Raw genomic sequence first — 16,506 nt, 5'->3', positions numbered from 1 at the left:
AATAAAGCTGCAATATTCAAAAAAAACAGTAAAATAAAGCTGTATCCATAAAAAAAAAATTTCTTTAACTAAATAAAAATTATAAAATAAATATACCCTTTTAATTAAAACTATCAGTTTTTACAATCTTGAATAAATGTCTAAATATAGAGTTTAACTATACCAAAACAATCATGTAAATAACCACAAAAAAAAAACACTTAAAGTAGTAAATAAGTTTTTTCTTTGAAAAAAAAAATAAATAAATAAGATAAAAAACACTAATAATCATAAAATAAGTCAACCCATTACTAGTTTTAAATTTTATTTGTGATTTCATTTCATGATTTGAATATTTAACTTTCTTAGTTTTCTGGCAAAAATATAAATAGAGACTAATAATTTTGTTTACACAGATAAAATGTAGACTATGAAATTGTTTACTAATATACCAACAAATTACAAACAAACAAAAAACATATATATATTATTATTTTCTATAAATTAGACTTAACCAATGCTATTGAAACCCAGTTATTATACTCAGAAAATAAATACCTACTAAGATGAAAGATGAATACTAATCTAATGTTTATAAATAATTGAATAAATAAAAAGTTCCTGTTCATCTTATGTAAACTCTATTGAATTAGTTAATCATTTAATAAATTTTCCTTTAGTTCAACCTGGAACCTTCTAAGATGACTTTGGTCTTTTAAATTAAAATAGGTAGGTCTGTCTAAAGTTGCTTGATAAGCTAGTGATTTATGACCATTACTGCTTTTAAATCGTGGCAAGAAATAATTTGTTTTTGAGGACCTTGTTGAATGGCTATGTATTTTAGTTATATTTTTTTTTATAACACTTACAATTTAACGGTAAAAAAATATGTACAAATTTGAACATAAAAACTCCTAACACGTATTTGAAAATATTTTTATTATTTAATATTTTTTTTTTTTTCAAATTTCTTACACTTTCGTTGTACTTTTTATAGTGAATGCTTCTGAAGGCTTTATTTAAGAGTATATTGATTTCATTAACTTTTCTTTTATTGGTTCTGCCCCAGCATAGCAGACCATACCTTATATGGTTCATAAAAAGTGATTTTAAAATTAAGTACAAAAATTTTTCATTTAAAAAGTACCTCGTTTTATAAAGAACACCGATTGTCTTTAGTAGTTTACCTTTACCATTTCAATATGTTCCGCTCAACTTAAATTATTATCTATTATTACTCCAAGTACTTGTAACTTTTTACAATTTTTACTACTGTTTTACTTACTATTTTGAGAAAAAATTTCATACTTTTCCAAAAAATTGTTTTAACTGGGTGAAATAGAATACTTATAGCTTTACCTATATTCACTTTAAGTCTTTTTTCTTCAAGCCAATTTGGGACTTTTTGAAGTTCAAAATGAAAGTTGTCTTGTCACTGTCTTGTAAACATGTGTTTTTATTAAATGTTCTATGCAGTAAGGTATCGTATGCAAAATTTAATACTTTTAAGCTAGTATTGTTTTGTAGGTCATTAATGTGTATAAGAAATAAATGAGGTCCTAGAACTGAACCTTGTAGTACTCCTACGTCAAATTTTTTACGTGTTGATTAACATACTGTTCCCTTTCAGTCAGGTAATTAACAATTGCATTTTCCCTCTTACACCATAACATTCTAATTTGTTTAGCAAAATCCTTCTATCAACACTGTCAAATGCTTTACTATTTCAAGTTGTTTAACATATAACTGCTAAACTTTAAAGCTTTCAAAAACTGTGCTTACTAAATTAAAAGTTTAAAAACAAACATAAATTCATTGTAAATTGAAAAGAGTGCTGAAGAAGTTTATAAAAAGAATAAAACTACTCACAAGTATTGAAGACTGTTTTTAGTTAACATACTGAAATACTAAAAACTTAATACGAATTATAAATAACTGTTAATAAGTCAGAAAAACTCTAGGAGTTGAGAAATACTCAAGAGACTTGATTTTCATAGCTCCGTTGAAGTATGATAACCTTAAACACACAGAAACATGTGTTAGTGTAGTAAAGAAAGAATACCGTTTAATTTGTTATTATTATATGTTCCAGTGAACTTGTTTCGCTCGTATCTTTGTTTACAAACGCTTAAATCTACGACTTTGAATAACTATATTGTAAGTTTTTGTAGTAAATAAGAGTTTCCAAGCAGATCTTCATAATCGCCCCCTTTACTAGATATCGCCAATTTTAATAGTTAATAACCAATTTACTTTATCTCTATTTACCAGCTATTGCATACTATTATATCACTTTAAGGAACCTTAGTTTAAATATTACTTCGTGATAAAAAATTGAAAATTATGCTAAAAGAAGTATATTAGCAAGCTAAAAATAAAGTTTATATGACTGTCCAAACCTTGTAAAACAGCCCTTTTGCCTGGGACACGTTCAAAATCCACCGAATCAAATTCGAGAACCGCTTACTGAACGAGGGTAAGTTAACAGTGATAGTGAAAAAAAAAATTATATAACATAAATAAAATGTAAAAAAAAAAATCGGATGGATTTTGAACGCGGGTGGATTTTGATAGAATACCATTTTGCCTACTACCAGTTATTTCACCCGACTCATTAAAATCACCTAGAAAGAACGATATTGTACTATAAATCCCTGTTCCTAAATACATTCTGTAGGTTTACTCTTTTGCTTCAAGCTGTATCTTTATTTTCTAAATTTTATCAACTATTTGATATTAAATCTCACTAGTTGAATTTTAATTGAAGTTTCATTGGTTTTTTAAACAAACTTTTCGAAATTTAAAAATACAGATTAAAGCATTATTGGTATATACGTAATTTAAAATAACTCACCAAAAAGTACCCTACAACTATCAACTTTAGATTGTATAAAAATTTACATAGGTTATGTTCGTACATGACAATTCAAATTTTAAAAAATAATAAGGGTTACAACTTAATAAGTATTATATATTGAAAAAAGTATGTATATTGGTAATACAAATATCTACAAATCACCTACTTTATTCTTACATTCGAATGGTTATTTTTTTACAGAACCCAGTTGAAGTGTGTTGATTCGTTAACACACAGAAACATGTTGGTACAATAAAGGAAGATTACTGTATAATTCGTTTTTATTTATATTCCAGTGAACTTGTTTCACTAGGATCTTTTGTTAACAAACGATTTAATCTATATTTTGAACATCGAAAAGAATATTTAATACTTTACAAAAAGAAAAAATGACTTGTAGATATTAATATTACGTATATACACATTTATTTTTTTCAAATACATAACATTTTTCAAGTTGTGGCACTTTAATTTTTTTTTTTAATTTGAATTGTCGTGCACCCACATGGGTTAGTTAAATGACTATTTTTATCTTATATCTCATTTCAATTTAAAAACTTGTGATTTTTAAGTCTTTTATATTGCTTTCAAAACAAACTTAACAACTTTTTGCATTACTACGCTAAACATTTAAATGAAAGAAAGGAGACAATCTAAATTACATACTTTTTTAATTTGTTTAAATACTCAAGCAGAACTTAAAGCACAGATATAATAACGTTACGACCGAATAGAAATTATTTGTAGCTGATGTAAAAATGTCAGAATATTTATTCAACCGTGTAAATACAAGAACATGTAAAAAAAAAAAGATGAAACGATTTTTATTATAATTTTTTTTTAGAAATATAAAACAAGCAAAAGTTGCTCAATAGAGAGGCATTACAATACTATAACATAATGGAATGGGAATTTTTATTTAAACCTTATATATATTAAATTATTAATAAATCAGCGTGTGTTGACGTCTTGTAAAGAACTGGTTCTTTTTGTTGTCAGAATTTCGGTCAACTTCTCAGAAGTTTCACGAAACTCATTTTGAAGTCATCATGGTGACGAATTCTGTAAAATATTCGTTTGTTGTTTAAAAAAAAATACGTTTAAGTATTTATATTTGATTATTCAAAAACTTAGTTTTAGAAATTTAGAATTTTTTTAATATTTTGGTTTGGATTAAAAATTTCAGTTTCAATCTAAAAATGGACAATAAAAATGTTATTAGTATTTGAAATTATTGTATAAGGCATTATAAACATAAGTTTTTATATTTCTAACAAAGCCAAGTAGGAAGAAAGGTTTTCAGATAAAAAAATCATTCATAATTTAGTTGACAACTTTGATCAAAAATTTACTTTAATCATATAAAAGCTTTTTATATGTGAATAATTTATTTCTTTTTTAGTAATGAATAATGAATTATTTTATTTCGTATCTCATTTTTTACCTATGCCTTTGAGACTATAATCTTTATTTTACTATTATGAAATATATTTTTATCTAATCTTTTCAAGTAGTTTAGTAATGTAAAAATTAAGACTACCCGTGACCTTTTTTCTTCGTTTATATTTTTTTACCTTCATAGCTGTATTTATAATAGACTACTAAATTTACTCCTTTTTTTATGAAATATTCATTACTAAATGTTTCATTACCTTCATGAATGATTTGACCATTCGAGTCATATTATGGTAATTTTTTATTTATATTATAACATCAAACATTCATAGTCGCCCTGACTAATTTCAATAACAATATTGTACCGTATATATTTTACTTGTAAACTTATGTGTTTTATTTAAATTCTGACCTTCATAGTTGACCTGACCGTCTCCATCGACGTCGGCTTCCCTGATCATCTCATCGACCTCCTCGTCGGTGAGCTTTTCTCCCAAGTTCGTCATCACGTGACGCAACTCAGCTGCAGAGATGAAACCGTTGCCGTCCTGTGTAAAGATGTTGGAATTAAGTATAATAAAAAGTTTATAAGCTTGGTTGGTTTAAATGAACTGGGATGGAGTATTTTTACATGAACCTTTAAGTTTGAAAAACATTCTTTAATCCTTTCTTTAATATAATAACAAAATGTTTAAGCTAAATTTAAAAAATAAAACATAAAACTTGACAAGTTTTTAAAAACACATGTAAATAATTAATCTTACTTTATCAAAAATTCTGAATGGCACTTTATTTTTCTCGCAGAAATAATTCAAAAAGTTAATAAAAACTTTGATAAATTAAAAAAACAAAAACCTCAGTTCACTTTTAGAATTAATTATACTCACTTTATCGAAAACCCTGAAAGCTTCTCTGATTTCCTCTTCGGAGTCGGTGTCCTTCATTTTCCTGGCCATCATGGTGAGAAATTCGGGAAAGTCGATGGTTCCGTTGCCGTCAGCATCTACCTCGTTGATCATGTCCTGTTTTTTTAATTTACAATTAATATTGATTTGTAATAATAGAGTTATAAATGATTGTAATACGAATATACAATTTAAAACCAAAGATTGAAAGGTATAAAAATTTTAATAATCTAACAACAGCACCTACTTTGTTGATCATGCCCTGATTGAATATACTTAATTAATAATTAATATATAAAGTTTTTTTACTACTGTTAAAACATAAAAACACTTGAAATCTAACTGCTAATATCAAATTGACAACTTTATCGTTATGTCATGATTGCTTAATTAATAATTACATAATTAAAACAAAATTAAATGGTTATAACTAAATTTAATGTTTAATTAGTAATTTAATATTATGTTATGTAAGGGTGAAATGTATAAACTCTTAGGTATATAAAGTATTAAAAATTGGTACAAAACAAGCATTTCAAAAATATGTATTTAAAACACAACAATAATAAGCACATCACTTATAAACTATTCTGTATTTTTAATGATTTGTTTAATGTGAAAGTATTTTATTTCATAGTATAAACTTGATATTGTCATTACTAAATTAATTCTTTGTGGTGTACAATTTTTATAATTTTTTATAGATATATAAATTTGTATACTTAATAAATTTCAATAATAACTACAACTTTAAAGAACTTTATTTGAAACTTATCTAAAAAAAATCAACTGTTGAATGTAAATACAAAATTATTAAGACACACAATTGTTTAAATTAGTTTTGTACATAAAGGCTGTCCTATTACTAATATATTGAATATTACTTAAGCCAATATAAGCTTATAAGTTAGCTTAAAGTCTTAGCTTAATAAGTAACAAATTAACTCCAAGGTAAATTATATAAAATTCATCTATATGATGAATTTGCAGTATAAACTGATTTCAACTTCTTTAAATATAAAGTGATATTATCTAATTTGATTTCAGTTACTGCCATCAAATACTGAGTAAAATTATCCAAACAAAATTGATAATACCATACTCTTTTTATTCTTTAAGTATTTCAAAAATTTATTATACAATTAGTAATAACCATTTATGTAAAATCGTTACTAAATTCAAAATTATATTATATAATAAATTGAGAACAAAGGTTTTTTATTGTTAAACATTTGAGATTTAATTTATTTATAAGAGTTGTATATCTAAAAAAGGATGTAAACTTTTTTTAGTTTTCACATTTAAAAAAGAGCTAATTATATATTTATGCAATTTTTTAACTTTTTCATAAACTTTTCTTTTCTGATGTTTATATAAACTTTATTGTTATTTATCATCATTAGTCTCAAAGTATAATCTAAAATTGACAAGCAGAAAAATCATTGATGTATAAAAATAAGTATAAAAGATTATTGTAATTAATTTGCTTCATTTACTTTTACCATATTTGTACAGAGCATAATTAAACATTTAAGCAAAATGCTTCAAGGTCATATTAGAGGTAAATCAATCACTTTTTTTAAAGGTTTTTATTTTATGATTATTTATCTACTAGTTATCATGTAACAGTATTTTAAGTTCAAATAATTGGAGTATTAAGCAATCAAAGTAAAACTACAATAGGCTCCTTATGGTAGGCAAAAACACGTTGTACCATTAAAAATAAATATATTATTTTAATTGAACAAAAACAAAAATTTTTATTCTTATCTTTAATAAATTATTAGAAAATTTTCGGGAAAAAACTTATATAGATTTCAGTTTTATATTTTAACAAACTAAAAAATCTTTGTTTCTTTTTGATCATAAAACATTTGTTTTGTTTTAATTTGGTTTCTAAAGCTGCTTGCAATATTTAAAAGAACATTTCCTGGAAATTTGAAGTAAAACTCTTTCAATATGTCAAAGATAGAATTTTGATAACTTTGTATATTCTATCCTTATATTCTAAAACTAACTATAAAAAAGTTTTCTTATATGTGTTTGTACAAGAAACTTTTTATAAAATTAATTCATCTCAAAATGTTATTTTTTGTTCCATAAAAAGTATCAAGTATATTTTTAAGGACATAGGGGATAAACACTTTTTTCACATTTTTTCTTATTTTATATAGTTTTTACTAAGCTACAAAATGCTTTTTACAGATACTAAAAACTCAAAATAATTTTTGATATATAGCTGGTCAAAGTTGGAGGCAACAATAGAATCCTTATGGGAGGGAGGCCCAAACTAAAACGGCAAATAACTAGAAATCACTATAATCAAAGACACTTTTTTTTGTTAATGCTTTATATTAAATTTTTATTTTTATATTGTTTAAAAATTCCTTGCGACAGAATTTTCTAAATATTGCAAGGAACACTTTCTGAAAGTTTGAGGTAGCTTTCTCAAAAAATTTTTAGTGAAATGTCTATTTTTGCCGTTTTAGTTTGTCCTCCCATAAAGAACCTATTGTTGTCTCCCAACTTTTACCGACTATATTTTTTAAATTATTTTGAATTTTTAAACTCCGTAAAAAGCATCTTGTAGCTTGGTAAAAGCTATATAAAATAAGATCAATTTGTAAAAAAGTGTTTTTTTACCTTATGCCCTTAACACTTTCAAATAAGCAACAATGATAGTTTCTGTAAAAAATTTTATAACCCTCATGGCCTCAATAATACTTACTAAAAATAAATTTAAAAACATTTTATTAGTATATATTTTGTATATATATATATAACTTTTATATTTTCAGCTGTGTCATTGGTATGATATGCTCTACTTGGGTTTTATTATCACATTTACTTAATTTCAGTTTTGATAGGGTTGTTTTGAGAGACTTTAAAACATATTAAATCAACTTATTATCTAGCATCTTACTAATGTTGTTATGGCAAGTAATTTCATGACTTGTTTAGTTTTTTTCTCAAAATCCTGTTTGGTATACTAAATATAAAATTACCTAAAAACTTGGTTAAAACTAGTTAAAATCTTAAAAGGTATTTTTCAGTCAATTTTACATAATACCACTAAAATGACCATGCAAAATTTATCTGTTAAGCGCTTATACAAAAAACTAGCAATTAAAAAGTGGTGATCTTAAGTTGGGTTTGTTTATAGAGTATAAAAACCTGAAACTCATTTTAATGGGGCTCTGTTGGAAGACTTTCTAAAATTTAAAATCAATCTCTTATCCATTTAAGGAAATATTTTAATATTTTCTAACCAATGCAAGTAATTTCTAACCTGAAGTTCAGCCTCAGTGGGGTTTTGTCCGAGAGATCTCATGACGGTTCCCAACTCCTTGGTGGTGATGGTGCCATCGCCGTCCTTGTCAAACAATGAGAATGCCTCTTTGAATTCTGTTGTGGGTAATTAATTAGAAATCAAAACTTTTGAATGCTATTCTTTTATATAGTCAATTACACTAAATAAATTTTTCAATGACAAAAGTTAATAACAAACGACAATAAAGTTTTTCTTTAAAGTTGATGGCTAAAGGGCATAGGGAGTGATATATTTTTTTTAGCATCAAAATACTTTTAGAAGTAAATAACAACTACTATTAAGATGGTTTTTTTTAATTTAACCCATTTATGTAACAAAACTTTACTTTTTTTAAAATTATAAATCAAAATGTTACTTATATTTGCTAAACTTGTTAGTGCTACAAAAATTTGTTTATGTTAATAATTGGTAAAAATACATAACCCAACAAGTTTAATTATTTTTACAAATTGATAAGTATTGGCAAAAACAATATGTTACAACTTTTTTTGTGAACTAACCAGCGATTTGCTCTTCAGTAAGTTGATCTGCCATTTTATATGTTATAGATTGTAACTAATCTGAGAAAAAAATCAAAATTTAAACTGAGCAAGTTTGAATTTCATAAAACAGCTAGCAGACATTCGGCTAATTATTTTCTTGTTTTAAAAAACAAATAAAACAGACAAATGCAAATACTATGCATGTGATATTTATGTAAAATTTATAAATGAGTCATGATTAATGCTGAATGTGAATCATATCTATTTAAGCTTGATATTGGTGCAACATCATCCTAGGTGATTACCCAAAATTGGGTTGCCCTTTTTTTTTAACAAAAAAGCCAGCCTGAGTGACCAAAAACTAAAGTGAGTTTAGGTAAAGAGTAAAAACTAGTAAAAACTATAGTATAAGTATAGTTTATGTTAAAAAATGACCAAAACTGCTTTAAATCAAGTTTGAATATTTTATTATTTATAATCAAAACACATAAAACAACTTAATATCTAGAAAATCTTTAAGCTTGTTAAAAATCAAAACTAGACTGAGTGGCAACACTGTACAAATCTAAACTAAAACCTTAATACTTGCATAAATCACTTGTACTAGGGTAGCCACTGATTTTTTAGAAATTTCTTCTAGTATTCTGAATTTTTTCCTAGTTCTTTAAAGTACATGTTTTTTGGTCAATATTTTGTATAAATTTTAGTAAAAGTTTCTAAATTACAGGTTTCTCTAAAGTCATTTAGCCTAAATTGTCAAATTCCAGGTTTTTCCAGGATTCAAGGTTTAGTGACCACCCTGCTTGTACCCATAATATTTAAAATAAAATATTCTTAATTAAACTACTTTGTAGTAGTAATAAAATAATTAAATATGCTGAGTTTTCAAGCTTTTCATTTGCATAAGGGTGTGGCAAATTTTATTTACAACTAATAACTTTTTAGATACTTACTGAAAAAAATTATAAAACTTAACTGAGGTTCATTTTTATTCAACTATAAATAATCCATATATAATATTTTTTTATTGTATTATTAAGCTTTCTAATTAGTTTTAGTGTATCATAAAAATAAAATAATTACTTTTTATACCTGTAAACTGAATAAATTTAAACGCTAAATAAAAATAATTAGTTTTGAATGAATGTAATTTAAACTCCTTTAAGTAATGTAATTTTACTGTTTAACTAATTTAATTTAAACTTCTTCTGTACAATTACATTTAGTTACTAGCAACTAATAAAACTATGTAGTATTTGTTACATAATTGACAAATATCAGCTAATTGGTTATTATGTAGAAAATAAATTGTCAACTAAAATAAAACAATTTTCATTTGTTTAGTAGAAAACTTTAGAAATACCTCTATGTAATGAATTTTTTTATGATAATATAATTATATGTTTAAACTGAAAAATCAAAGATCATAAAAAACCTCAACTTATGATTTTAATTTTTTCTATAAATATTATATACAATCTGAACCACCAACAAAATTATGTTAATATTTTTCTAAGAATAAAACTAATATTGAATAAAACATGCAATTCAGATATAACCAAAATTATTATATCATTTAAAATCACATTTACAATAAATTTTGAAATATCATGAAACATATTAGTAAAAACTATTATTATTCATAAAAATATAAGTTATCAACTTTATCAAGCACATAACAATGCACAACTTTATCTTTTAAAATTTAGTCTACATAAGGTTGACACCTAACAACTGCTGTGTGATGGAAATCACTGTATCTTGAAAGCTAAAGCTTAAGAAGGTAGTTATGATAACAGTTTGACTTGCCATTAAAAAACGAACAGACCGCCAGCCATTTTAGCTATTGTGATTGGCTACTATTTACCAGCAATGCAGTAATGTAAGCTTCGTCATTTAATGTTCAAACAACTTTTCTTTCCGAAGGCGTACGAGAGAACTTTCCTTCTAAAAAGGCCAAGAAAGATTTCCGTTAATGTGAAAAGTTGTGCATTTTGAAAATTTATTTACCTAACAAACACATTATGACGCAATAATCCAACTTTCTTAAGAGATGACAAATGTGTTTTTGTTTACGTAATTTAGCTGAAGAAGCTAAAACGGGCGTGAGCAAGGTCTTATTTTTAAAACACGGCTCGCTAACGCTTTACTTATAAGTTGTAAAAAGAATTTGTTTTTTTTTTACAGTTATACCGACTAAATTTCAAAAACAATAAATTGAGCACAACAACGATTATTAAAAAACGTAATAAAACTGTTTTATAAAAATTAAATATTACATTAATGAATTAATAAATTAAGCGTATACTGTTAGAGTTTCTTGAAGGTATGTGTTTAAAGTAAAAAAAAAGTTACCTAATAAAAAGCTTAAAAACATTTTACACTACAACGAACTTGTAAAATTTGTTATAATTAGTTCTTAAAAAATTTAATTACGTTCAGTCAAACAAAAAACAAACAAGTATATCACTGGGTATAGTTTCAGGTTGTAACTTAACATTCTTAAAACTTTTTCAACCACAAGTTTATCGTTTCTAGATCCTAAAATAACTTTTGTTTTTACTTTCTTACGAGTTATTAGTTAATAAAACAATTGTAAGAAGTTAGAGACAACCGTTTTTATAAGAAACTTTATATTTAACAGACTTGAAAAAAAAGTAATTATATAGACTAAAACAAACTGAATTATGACTCATGAGTCATAACAGGCAAAGAAAATTCATTTTCTTAAATAGATAAACATTACAAACTTTGAAGTGTTTAGTCCTTGTTTTCTGTTATAGACTATTAACCATAAGATTTTTTATAAGTAGTTGTTTAATTCATTCAGCAAAAACATCAAAGATTCTTTACTTTGAAATCAATAAATAACTGTTCTAACTATATTCTAAAGTTACAGTTTAATGTAACGAATCAAATTTGTATTAAGAAAAGCACCAAGGTTTTTTATCCAACTTTTTGTTGAGTTGTTAATTTTTTTTTGTAAAACCAAATAGAATATTAAAATTGTGTTGCAACAATTTTTAAAGAAGTAAAAATCTTAGAATTCCAAAAGTCTTAAGATAATTTTTAATAGATTAACCTTTTTTATGCCTTTAAAAAGGTTGTTTTTATTAAGTATAATTTAACAAGAAACTATGGGTTAAAAAAAACTGTCTTGGCTACCTCTTTGTTATTTAAACAGTTTGACTTTATTAATTTAAAAACAGTGTTACAAACATAAAACTATTATCATTTGGTAAAATATAACTTAAGAATCTAACAAAATAAACCAAATTCTGAAACTACTATGGTTAAAAATACATTATTGAGTTGTTATAATTACTTTTAAAGTCATTTAAGCTTCTTAAAGTTGGTGATAACACTTCAAATAGTGCTTTTTTTTTTGAAGAATATACGAATCCTGCGCTGCTGTTCTCATTTTAGAATGAAACTTTCATTAAAAGACTGTTGTTATCAGATTCAAATAATCAAATGAAGGTAAATACAATACTATATTAAACATTACAGAGTAACTTTAGGTGTTTTGGAACGATTAAGTTTATTTGAAAATTAAGCTTTTTTTTTTGGTATAACTAATTTTTAAAAGTGTAAGTCGAAAATTGTTTTCATTCTTATACTTAAAAATAAAGCAAAAAAAAAAGTTTTGTTTTTAACTCTTTTAACAAAAAAGCTAAGAATCAAGCAAAACTATGTCTTATTTATAAAGTACTTTGGTTTCTAACAGAAATAAAAAAATCATGTAACATTTTTACACTATTGGTTTTTAAGACACATAAAGAGTTTTACTTATATTTTAGCAACTACACTAAAATTGTAGCTGTTTCCTAAAATTAATATACTAAAAACTAAATTTTCTAGAATTTTTAAACAATCTCCTTCTTGTAAATAACTAAAAGATGTTTTATTCAAAATATTATTGAAACAAAGGTAAGTTTATCTATTTTAGAATATAGTTTTTAAAAAACAACTTTTTTTTTATGTAAATTTTTCAATAAACAGGGTTTTTAAATACTTTTTAGATGCTGATGATCAGTTTAAAACATCAGTGCTAGTTTTTTTTATGAGTATATGTGGTTTTTATAAGAATCTATAACTAAAAGAACAACTTTACTTATTCTGCTTACTACTGACCTGTTTAAGTAAAAAGATGAAAATAAATACAATTGACTGTAAGAAACTCTTCAAATTGTCTAAACAAAATTGTTTTTTATTTGATGTTAAATAACAGTACTATTTAAAAAAAATTACTTTGTTTAATTTTAAGTTGTAAAGTTAAATCACAAAAACACTAAAAAAGTTCATTTATTTTAATTCTGGAAAAATTTCAGTAATCCTCTTTTTAGTTATGAAGGCAGGTTAAGGTCATCATTTTTTTGTATAACCAATTATTACATCAAAAAAGAAAATTATCACAGTTTCTTTAAAAAAACAAAGTTTGTAAGTACATTCTAACATCTTTTAATCATTTAAGTGTACTACAGAATATAGCTTTTAATAAATAATTTTTTTAACGCTTGCTTTCAGTATCTCTATCATTTAATGGCTACATTATTAAATTAAGTCAGCAAATAACTTGTGCAAAATGAACTAATGGAAACATAAATCTAGAATTTAAAATTGGCTGATTTATTTAATTTAGCTTTTTACAGACAAGTTTTTTATAAAATACATTTTCAAAATCTTGGCTAACAATATTTAGATACGAGTTTTGAATTATTCAATAACCCATATGGTAATGTTGCTTTTCTATGTGCAAAACTTAGTTTTCTACTTCTAAGTTAAGTTTACAGCAAACAACACCACAAACCATACCTTAACTTGACCACAAGATACTAATATTTTGTACAAAAGTAGAGAGTTGTGTTTCTTCAACGTATGACACATGTGTTAAGTTGATCTGAACTCAAAACTCGTTTAAATGTGTTCAAAAGTCGTATTAAATAACGCATTTCAAAAATATTTTAAACGTTTAGCTTTATTTGTAATGTCATACTCATTAATCAAGTTGAGAAAACTGCTTTTACTTGTTGAGATTTTATAAACTTGTAGTTTTATGTTTCAATAATTGTAATTTTTAAGTTTATTAGCAATATCTTTATCACTTAAAAAGCTTATGAGGAAATAACTATAATAAATATACTTTTTAAGTAAAAAATATATCTAAAGTTAAAGAAGGTTGTCAAAACGAAATAGAACTTTTTTGATGTAAAAATAGAAAGCTCATTTAGTAAAAACAAGCGTTTTGAAATTACAATGTAGCATTTTAAAACATATAATTTTGCAGTACTTGTTTAACCTTAAAACAGTATAAATTAATAAGAAGCGTATTGTTCTTTAAAGGAAAGCAGGAGTTCACCAAAAACATCCTAAAAAATTTTTTAAACGTAAAATTTATGTTATGTACACTTAAACAAAGAAAATTTTATAAACAAGATTTCTGTGGTGTACATTAAAAAATAGAAAATTAGAAGAGCACAAAGACTTACTGTGAAATAGCTATTGGTGTTAAAAAGCATTTAAGCTTGTAAAAAAATTATGCCTGTAATAAACACGTATAAGGAAGTTAAAAAAACGATGCTAATTGAGTTTGTAAATTAGATTATAAATTAGTAATATATTGAAAGTTGTATTGAATATTTTTATAAACTGCTAAACTAATAAAAAAATAAAAAGTATCGTTATTGATGGACAGTGAAGTATTTAAAAATATAAATTTTAACTAGCAATTCAAAACAAGTTTTCTTAAAATTAATAATATATATAATTTTGTTTTAAAGTCTTTATTTCGTTACTTTTTGAATTGAAAATCAAAACTTTATTCAAAAAAACACTTTCACGTTCGTTCTTACTTAAACTCACTGTTGCTGCTGTTTTCACCCTTAAAGTGAACAAAACAACTTTTGCATAATAAATAAGCAATAAACAAAAAGTCTTTTCCTTTTCTACGACCGTGTAACGTTTAAATTTCCAAAGATGATTAAATATTCATTTTGATTGATTTTTTGCAGTTTTAAAGTTCGGGGAACGAATTATTGAAACACCAACGACTGTTGTTTGAGTTTTAAAACATAAATTATTAAATCAGGTGCTTTGGCAACAATTATTTACAAAAGGCAAAAGGTGGTTTGTTTGTTTTTTTGTACCCAAAAACAACAGAGAATTAAAAATTTAAATCAAAACGGTCATGAGATAATGATTTTGAAGTTGCGAATTTTCAGTTTAGATGTTTAACCAAACATAGATTTTAAAGCAAAAAATGACTTATGCCCAATCTGTTAAAATATATTTTTTTGCTTTGTTTCTCATTTTACTTTTAAAAGTTTTTTACAACTTTTATTTTAGCAGTACAAAGAAAAGGCTCAAAAACAGTAGGAAATATTAAAAAAATAAAAATTAAATGTGATTTTAATATTTTAAACATGCCATATATGCTTGCTTTTATTTAAATAAATCAATTAAAAGTTTGAAACTAACTAGAAAAGCAAATTACAAAAACATAATAGCTACAATTAGAATACCATCACTAAATATTAAGACTGTTTTTGATAACTAACTTTTGAAATGTTGTGAACTCGAATAACACGCTTTTACTGCATAAGAATGTTCATAAAACTGCAGCACGAAAACATGTTCATTGGAGTAATGAAGTGTGTTTTCTGCTGTGGTGGTAAAAATCAATACAATTTGAATCAGCATGAACTCACGTTTGGAAAGGTGTTAGCTGTAGAAATATTTTTTTGAATTTTTATAGCTCGTTTCAACAATTCGAAGCAAAGCTTAACAAACTAGACAAAAACTACATAAAATAAATTGATTTTTTTATTTAAACAGTTAAATAAATGTACTATAAACAAAAATTTTACATTGTATCAATTTTTTTCTTTTTATTAATAGCGGTTCTACAGTAACAGCTATGTGTAAATAGTTTATAAAAAGTTATGAATGCAAAGTAAGTAATGAACACTTTGATTTTGAAACTTTTATAAAATATTATCGCGTTAATTTTATGTTTTTTTTTTCGTGAACAAAAAAAATGTTTTTTTTTGTAAAAGTATTGTTCTTATTCCACCGAACTTTTTCTTTTCAGATATTTTTGTTTGAAATATCATTAATAACTAGTTTTTAAAATTTCTTTCTATAAAACAAATTTCAAATAAGTTGGTGGAATACAACTCATTTTTATTTAGAAAGTATGGCAACAATAAAAAAATTCACATTTCAAAACCAAGTATAGATAAAAATAAATATTTACTAAATTAGCATTTTTTGTATTAAGGTTACTCGTTCTTTTGAATTCTACTGTGTGTTGCGGATTTAACTTTCAAAAATTAACTTTAGCTTCATTGAATACGCACCTTTGTTTTAACAGTACAAAACTTAGTTAGCAATTTTCCTGTTTAATGTTTTTGCAAACATTGGGTATTGATTTTGAAATTATCTTGGATTTAAAAAGCCTTACTTTTGTATAAGTATCAACACAAGTAAACAAAATTAAGCTTAATAAAGATTGATAAGAAAACAACAACCAAAATCCTTATTCCTTTTTAACTTTTA

General features: G+C 24.6%; 1 protein-coding gene across 1 annotated transcript; it reads right to left on the bottom strand.

The window, feature by feature from the left end:
- Positions 1-3,490: 3,490 nt before the first annotated feature.
- Positions 3,491-9,029, bottom strand: LOC145844720 (calmodulin). The gene is made up of 5 exons (XM_082952135.1): positions 8,968-9,029; positions 8,426-8,541; positions 5,119-5,253; positions 4,644-4,779; positions 3,491-3,898 (listed from the first exon to the last, which is right to left on the bottom strand). The coding sequence occupies exons 1-5, from the start codon at positions 8,999-9,001 to the stop codon at positions 3,870-3,872; spliced, it is 450 nt and encodes a 149-aa protein (XP_082808261.1). The 5' UTR covers positions 9,002-9,029; the 3' UTR covers positions 3,491-3,869.
- Between the last annotated feature and the right edge of the window lie 7,477 nt (positions 9,030-16,506).

The sequence above is a fragment of the Thalia democratica genome, chromosome 9 (genome assembly GCF_965202585.1).
Source record: "Thalia democratica chromosome 9, ktThaDemo2.hap1.1, whole genome shotgun sequence".
Taxonomy (NCBI): domain Eukaryota; kingdom Metazoa; phylum Chordata; class Thaliacea; order Salpida; family Salpidae; genus Thalia; species Thalia democratica.
Note: the sequence above shows the minus strand (reverse complement) of the source record. Positions and strands in the feature narration are given on the sequence as shown.